Source organism: Acanthopagrus latus, chromosome 20, assembly GCF_904848185.1.
Source record: "Acanthopagrus latus isolate v.2019 chromosome 20, fAcaLat1.1, whole genome shotgun sequence".
Lineage (NCBI taxonomy): Eukaryota > Metazoa > Chordata > Actinopteri > Spariformes > Sparidae > Acanthopagrus > Acanthopagrus latus.
The window spans coordinates 23,517,806-23,526,035 of record NC_051058.1 but is presented as its reverse complement, the minus strand read 5'-3'; the positions used below and the strand labels follow the sequence as shown (position 1 = coordinate 23,526,035).

Genomic DNA, 8,230 nt, shown 5'->3' with positions numbered 1-8,230 from the left:
CGAGGGGAAGTGGACTCCCCTCGCTGGTCAGCATCTGTCTCTGTGGCAGCAAAACATGTTTCTATTACTTGCTGATAAACTAAAAGTTTATAACTGGCGTACACTCCTCACTCGACCCGAGACAGAAAGAGAGATCCAACTCAAGATCCGACTGAACTCTTACACTTGAAACGCACAACAACAACCTGCAGCTGATGATGACACAGACTGTTTCTGGGCTCTGGAATGGGCAGAATGGACAGAGGTTTAACATTGTTTACTTGCATATTCTACCAAAATTGTAATTTGCGATACAAAGCTTGCTGAAAATCAGCAAAGGTCTTGCTTAAGTAAAGTACAACATGTGCCACCTTCATGACTTCACGGGAAACAATTATCGGGTTTGGACTCGAGAGCACAACTCAGAGATTCAGGCAGGGAAAGTTTAAAAGTTCAATTTAGCTTGTCGCCTCCTACTTGTCTCATAAGAGAAAGCAAACTTATCCAGTCAGGGATCAGGCAGAGAGGCAGCAGGCAGGGATTCAAACAGTCAGACGCAGATTAAAGCTGGAACGCTAAGTAGCAAGACGATCTGACAGAGAGGAGTTGGGTCGGTATATACAGGAACAGCCGGGCCGAGCTTCAGGTTACGTTGACTTAAATAATCTTTTGTCACAACCGAGCTAACTCTTTGTGCTGCAGCTCTCAGGTCTGTCCTGTCCACACTTATACTTTGATTTGGATCTTTTAAAAAGGGATATTTCACCACACAAGCTTCTTTCTGAGTGTTCTGACGTTACCGTTCTTCAGTCGTGTTCATGTAAAGCGAGCTGTGAGGTCACATATACTGTGTGTTACATAAGGGATAATGTACAGCGAAGTGGATGAACACAGACTCCAAGGTGAAGGTGAGGTCCCTCTGATCTCTCTGGAGAGGCTTAATTTGAAATAATACTATCCGTTATCACACAGCCAACGACCAAGTACAGTACATGTTACACCCGCCGTGTCACCACGTTGGTGTGTATGTTGCAATAAAACACACGCGACAGGTGAACGGCACCAGATTTACTCAACAGCCACATCCGTTCTCCAGTTTTAATCTTTGTTTTGACTTTCAGATGTCTTTGCTGGAATATTCCCTCGTATGTATAATGTAAGCATGTGTTAAAACGGATTTCATAGAACTGGTATTAAAAAAAGTATCCATCAGGAATCAAACTCAAGCTGTCGGCACCGGCATCGACCCGGCCCTGAGTGCACTGCAAAACAAATGCTGGTTTCCGCATGATTAACCTGAACGCAGCAACATGCACCAGAGCCAACTGCTGTGACACGGGGGAGCAATTAAACTGATCACTTAATACCTGATAATCTGCATTACCTGCCACAAGTGATTAACATCAGTCACAGGCCGGCTGCCAGGGGGACACAGTAACACCTCCGCAGAGACACCGGGTCACCACCAGCCTACACCTAACCCCAACCCTCCAGCGTCAACACAGTTTAGTTTACAGGTTTTATGGGTCTAATTCAGAAATCAAACGGATGCTCAAAGATTATAATACTGAAACAAACGTAAAGAGCCGACAGTAAGATGTTACATTAATATATTTGTAGAGATGAAGGGAATTAATCAAATTAAATCATCACTGCTGTATTTAGATAAATGATTCATGGCAGAAGATATTTTACTTTCTGTTTGAATTATGTTTGCATACTTCAGTCCAAGCAGCTGTTAATTATTATTAAGCTTTTCACTTTAAATGCTGCAAAATGACCTGCCAATCAGGACTGATGAGCTGATCTGAATTTGAATATAAATTTGTTTAAACCTGCAATAAGTTTTTCGGAGCGATGTGATCTTTTATGTAGAGTGACGAGTGTGAGTCTGTTCACCCTTTTTGCTCTGTCTTTGGTCTCCACCATCTCCTGAGGGAATCACATCTGTGTCTTTAGCTGTTAAATGTTCGCAGCTGTTGGCTGAAACTGAAGACAGTGCTGAGACAAAACAAACTACTTGAGCAGCAGAATAATCATCTGGAGGAGGTAAAAGAAGAACGGTCCAGAGAGCCGAGGGAAACCGGAGGGTTCGGTGACATTTCTTTCAGTTTCTCACCACTCAGACAAACGTTCCTCATTTCCGGTGCACTCTGCTGATTATCAAGTAGTTTTTGGCTGTGTTGAATGTTTATTACTCGGGTCAGTTGGATGATTAACCTCACCTGCCATCGTTGAGCTCGTCAGCCCATTGGTGTGCAGGATGTCTAAATATGGGCGTGGTTCACTCATTGTGAAAACAGTCTGACCTGATGAAGATCCACCTGTGATCCAAACATGGTCTCTATTAAACCTCTGTGGCAGTGTGGTGCTCTGACTGCTGCCAGGCCGGACACCACTTGACCTTGGGAAGAGTAGATACATATAATCTTCACTCAGTGTCTACCTTTAAACTTTTCTGGAGCTTTTAACCACATTTGTCTTCATCCTAAATCCTGAATGATGAAATCTGCATTAAACATTATTTAACATGTTTCCTGAGACCTTCCATCAAACAATCCCATGTTTGTAATTTTGAGTTTACAGAGGACAGGAACAACCAGCCTCTCTGAAGAGCAGTGGTGGGTGTTTTCATTTTTTAATCTCCTCCTGTCTGTTTGCTTTCCCTCCCCGTCTGCTCGAGCGTCAAATTAAAACGAGACGCCCAAAAACAAGGGAGGAAAACAAACCGAGGAGACTCCCCGCGGTGTGGCGCGGCAGATGTTCTGCTGATGCAGACGGATCCATATGCTGACAGATTATCGGCGGTCGTGTCGTGAGGCGAACAGACGCTGCTGCAGCTTCAGTTCAGACGGGATCACCCGGTGATCGGATGAGAAAAGATCAATCATCAGCAAGCTGATTCTGGAGTCATCTCACAGCTAAAGCCGGTTTACTTTCATGTCTCCTGTGCAAATCGAGCCACCGTCACTCCGTATGAGGTGATGATGAAGATAAAACATGATCAACATGTTACAGAATGATCATACATATTGTGTCTTGGCTGATATAGTCAGAAGGTGGTGCTTCCTTGTTTATTTAGGTAAGAAGTAAGATATGATTTTAAGCAGGACTTTGGTGTGAAATACTGTGACAGAGTATTTTTACACTGTGGTGTCAGCGATGAGAACCTCCAGTTCACCTGATGTGAAACTCTGTTCTCTGATCCGTCAGTTGGAGGATCACATGGTCCTTGACAGTGAGGCTGTGCCGTATCCATCACAGTGCTATCACATTACTTGTACGTGTGTTTTCAAGTTTTTTTGGTGTATTTTGCACCTGTATCCTGTGTTTCTCCACACCTGCAGCTCGCCCCCTCGTTTATTTACTTTGTATTTAAGTCCAGTCTTTTGCCCAGTCGTCATCGATTCGTCCACTTTGTTTTAATATTCCTGCCGTACAGTTTCCCCGATGTTTCCTCGTGTTGCCATAACCGAGAAATAAACTTGCTCCATTGCACCCCCTGCCGGCATTTAGGTCCACCTCCGATGTGACAATATCCTACTGTTGTTATGAAACTGAAATCATATGTTCTTATAAACGTGTTGACGCATTTCCACAGCAGTACGAACACAAACATGACGCGTCAGCCTCCGACGAGGTCCTGGGAGCTGGAACCGAGTTCCATGAAGTGGGTGTGGCGACATGAGGTCAGACCTCCTGACGTTCCTGACGTGGAACACGACAGACGTGGTGACCTATCGAGTTCGAGCAGACTGTGGCGACTCGTCAGCAGGAGATCACACCTGCTGGTGAGGTAAACAAGTCGGGACTCAGCCGAGCAGGTTGATATAACTCCAAGGCTGTACCGCTCCTACTCCCACTGGAAGTACTTCTCGTTCTCACTTTTTTACATTATTTTTAAACCAATCTCCGAGCTGTTGAATTGATGATGATTTACAATGATGGCAGTAAAACAATTCATTAGTTATTATGAATGAAGACCGACTCATTTAATCGCTGGATAATTGTCACAGCTCGAAAAATGATTCCAAACTCTCGTGTTGAGTCGAGACGCGGTTACTTAGACGTTAAAAAACTTGGAGATTGAAGATTTTTTACCTGACGGCATCCCCATTTATCTCATGCCATGAATCTTTAAACAGAAGAAGAAGAAGAAGAAGTAGAGTAACTACAGACAGCTACCTGAGTTGGACTGAATAAACTGTTGTTATTAAAAATGTTGGTATCGCCCTTTAGAACAGCTCTGAATGCAGGTGGATTTAAAGTCAGAGGCGTCTACCTGTTTCACCTCTGACGTCTGTGACCTACATGAACCACTGCAGCCGAAGATCGAGGACGAGGCAGAAAAATAAAGGCTGTAAACCACCTCAAGAGCCAAGTTTTAGAAAAGGAGACAAGAAAGCAAGGAAGGAGGGATGGAAGGAGGGAAGGAAGGAGGGAAGGAAGGAGGGAGAGGTGCAGGATGAATTGTCTTACCAGTAGAGTAGAGATAACCCATCAAATCGCTCAGCGTCCTGAGGGAGTAATGGCATCGCACGGCGGTCCGGGACAAAAAAAAGAATCAACCAATCACAAACACACACACATTCTCAACGCAAAGTGTTACGGTGCCATGAGACAGCGGCGGGTGGTTCGGAGGAGGAGACGGGATGAGATGAGACGACGGTGGCGGTTCAAACGAGGTCGGTGTGTGACCGGAGAAGAGGAGAGGGATGGAAATCCGCCTAGACAGGGAGAGACACACGCTTACCTTTACTCACTAATCCATGCTGATACCCGTCCGTCACACACACACACACACACACACAACAGAAGCACGTGTAAAGACACACAACATAAGCACATGTGCACACAAGCTTTACAGGAGATGAAACTTTAAACTAGAGAGGCAACATTTGCCGGAGACGTGTCCTTTCTTCAGCGGAGAGATTAGAGTATTAAAGTTGAAAAACACTGGAAGGAGCTTAGACGTCTTCAGATGTCGCCTCCATGGAGTCACAGAAACACATTCTGAGAGATGAATTACCTGTAAACATTTCCCAGAGGGAAGAATCTGCTGCCAACGCTTTCTAAAAGTAACCAATTGAGCAGGCGACTGAATTCAGCTCACGTAGATTGAATTTTACATTTCATCCGACTGAGAACTCAATAGATTATGAATCATCGATGCAAAATGTTTGTGAGATTAAAGGACAGGTGAGAAGGAAATAAGGAAGGAAGGAAGGATGGAAGGAAGGAAGGGAAAGAGAACAGAGAAAAGAGGGCATGATGATCCAACACAAAAAATGCCCGACTACAGTAGAACAATACTTTGCTCCTGAGCAGGTTCTACTCCGACCTGAACCATCTCTTTAAAATGGCAGCAGACAACTGATACGATGGTGGAAATATAAGAGAGTGTCATGATTCCTGTTTGTGTTTGTTCTTGTATCTGGTTTTCGGTTTTTGTATTTGATTCATGTCTTTATATCATGTCTTGTTGTGTCCTATGTTTTGTTTTTCCATGTCTTGTGTCTTATGTTTTGATTTTCCATGCCTTCATGTGTCCTTTAATTTTCTCCTATGTTCTCCTAGGAGCTCCCAGCACAGGCCTCAGCCACACGGTTTGAGGCCCGGCCGAGACCTGTTCCTGCTCTTCGGTTGGAGGCCCGGCCGAGTCCAACGTCAAGTCCAGTGGGTCCCAGCCCATGCCTTCGCCACCAGCCTCCCCAGTAGGTCCCAGCCCATGCCTTTGCCACCAGCTTCCAGGGGGTTCCAGCCCACACCTACGCCTTCGCCTTCGCCACCGGCCTCCAGCGGGTCCCAACCTACGCCTTCACCGCCGGCCACCAGTGGGTGCCAGCCCGCGCCTTCGCCGCCGGCCACCAGTGGGTCCCAGCCCGCGCCTTCGTCGCCGGCCTCCAGCGAGTTCAAGGCCGCGCCTACACCTTGGTCGCCGGCCTCCAGTAGGTCCCAGCCCACGCCTTCGCCGCCGGCCGCCAGCTTCCAGGGGGTTCCAGCCCACACCTACGCCTTCGCCTTTGTCGCCGGCCTCCAGTGAGTTCGAGGCCACGCCTACGCCTTCGCCACCGGCCGCCAGTGGGTCCCAGTCCATGCCTTCGCCACCGGCCTCCAGCGGGTCCCAACCTACGCCTTCGCCACTGGCCGCCAGTGGGTCCCAGTCCATGCCTTCGCCACCGGCCTCCAGCGGGTCCCAACCTACGCCTTCGCCACCGGCCACCAGTGGGTCCCAGCCCGCGCCTTCGTCGCCGGCCTCCAGCGAGTTCAAGGCCGCGCCTACACCTTGGTCGCCGGCCTCCAGTAGGTCCCAGCCCACGCCTTCGCCACCGGCCGCCAGTGGGTCCCAGCCCATGCCTTCGCCGCCGGCCTCCCCAGCAGGTCCCAGCCCATGCCTTTGCCACCGGCCGGCAGCTTCCAGGGGGTTCCAGCCCACACCTACGCCTTCGCCTTTGTCGCCGGCCTCCAGCGAGTTCGAGGCCACACCTACGCCTTCGCCACCGGCCGCCAGTGGGTCCCAGTCCATGCCTTCGCCGCCGGCCTCCAGGGGGTTCCAGGCCGCGCCTATGCCTTTGTCGCCAGCCTCCAGTGGGTCCCAGCCCATGTCCCCGGTATCCAGTGCGTCTCCGCCCATGCTGCTTCTGCCGGTTTCCAGAGCCCCTTCGCCTTCGTCCTCGCCACAGACCCCCAGAGCGCCTTCGTCTTCGTCGCCGGCCCCCAGAATGCCTTCATTCTCGTTGCCTCTAGTGGGTCCCAGTCCTCTCCTCCACCCTCCTGTTTGTTTGGACCTTGTTCCCCTTATCTAGCCTCCTGTGTAACTGCGTTTGGGTCCACCTCCCTTTATCCATAGTCTTCCCTTAAACCCCCAACCTGACAGAGAGAAGGAAACATTTCAACATAAGTGTGAAGCCATGGCAAAGAGCGGTGTTACAACATATAACTGAAAAGTGAACTAAAGGAAAGTGTTTGAAACACATCTGTGGTTTGTAGAGACGTTGAGCGCCGACATGTTTTGTTGGGTTGTTGTGGAAGTTGATTATTGCAGCCAAAGAGTCAAACGAACGCTCAGTGGGATCTTTTCTGTCATGTGACTCTGATGTCATCTGTTTGTAGCCTAACATTCACTTCTTACTGCTAGAGTTTTAATTTACCCTTCAAACATCACAGAGTGGTTCATCTGTGAGGATGATGCTGGTGAACAGGAGGGATCATACATCAGGGCGATGCTAACTTCACCGTTAGATACAAAAATACATCGTCTTGATTCAGAAAAACTGATGATGGTGAATAAAGAAAGACTTTTGTTCCGGCTGACGGCAGACTTCGATTCTTTTGTGCTGTGACTCGTGCTCTCAGTATCAACTTCTCAATGAAAAGCAGAAGCAGAAAAGTTGCCAGTTTAAAAACAGACGATATGGAGTCATATTACTTTGACATGTTGTAATTCAGAGAGTGAAATCATCATGAAGACGTCCCGATGTGTCACACACAGTGGCAACAACGGTAATCTTGTTATTTTGAAACTTCCTTGAATCATTTGTACACTTGTACCCAAACAGGAAACCGTTTGACCTGCGCTGCCTCAACAATCATGCAGCAAATGAAGTGATGGCGATGTGAACGCCCCCAGAAAAGCTTGTTTGGCTCTCTGCATGCTTGTCTCGAAATCTGGATGACTTGTTCCACTGTGATGTAAAATGTTAAGAGTGAAAATTTCTTTTTTAGCTGATTAGCTGTCACACAATCCTCCACCTGCACTGACTGATTCCGCATCATGCTGCAATGAACGCTCGCCTCTACGCCGCCTTTGTCTGTTCACTTTAAACCAAGCAGCGCCGGCACAAAGACGCTCCAGGCGGCTGAAACATGTCTTGCTGTTGTCCCCGTCTGCAGCAGCACAACACCTTGATTCGATGCAGGTACACAGGCTGCTTCTCCACCGTTACCGGTGACACACAACACTGACAAACGACCCCACATCAGGTGGTGGAGTTCTAAGAGAGGAGGCGTCATGTCAAACAGCACGCCGGCAGCGTGGAGCCTAAAGAGGCGTGACGGTTCACGTCATAACGTTGAGATCTGTGTGCAAATCTGAAAAACATCTCTGCAGAATGTTTATGATCACGTGGCTGCTGTTGTGTTGTGACTGAGATCCTGACTCACGATGGAATTGTGGAAAGAGACAAAGAGAATTTTTTAGCTCTAAATGGCGTCATCACATAATCACCATCAGTAAACAGAGGACCCTATC

At 48.0% G+C, this 8,230-nt stretch overlaps 1 protein-coding gene across 5 annotated transcripts in view; it reads right to left on the bottom strand.

Annotated features, from left to right (window-relative positions):
* LOC119010327 (syntaxin-binding protein 4-like) overlaps positions 1-4,752 on the bottom strand; it is a 33,587-nt gene extending 28,835 nt beyond the window's left edge. Inside the window, exon 1 of one of the 5 annotated variants that reach the window (XM_037082392.1) lies at positions 4,459-4,752. In XM_037082392.1, coding sequence (XP_036938287.1) covers positions 4,459-4,514 — 56 coding nt within the window. In that variant the 5' untranslated portion in view covers positions 4,515-4,752. Of the gene's footprint in view, positions 1-1,363; positions 1,468-1,878; positions 2,211-4,458 lie in introns of those variants that run through there. The other 4 variants (XM_037082386.1, XM_037082388.1, XM_037082391.1 and 1 more) reach the window with 4 other exon arrangements.
* Positions 4,753-8,230: the final 3,478 nt, after the last annotated feature.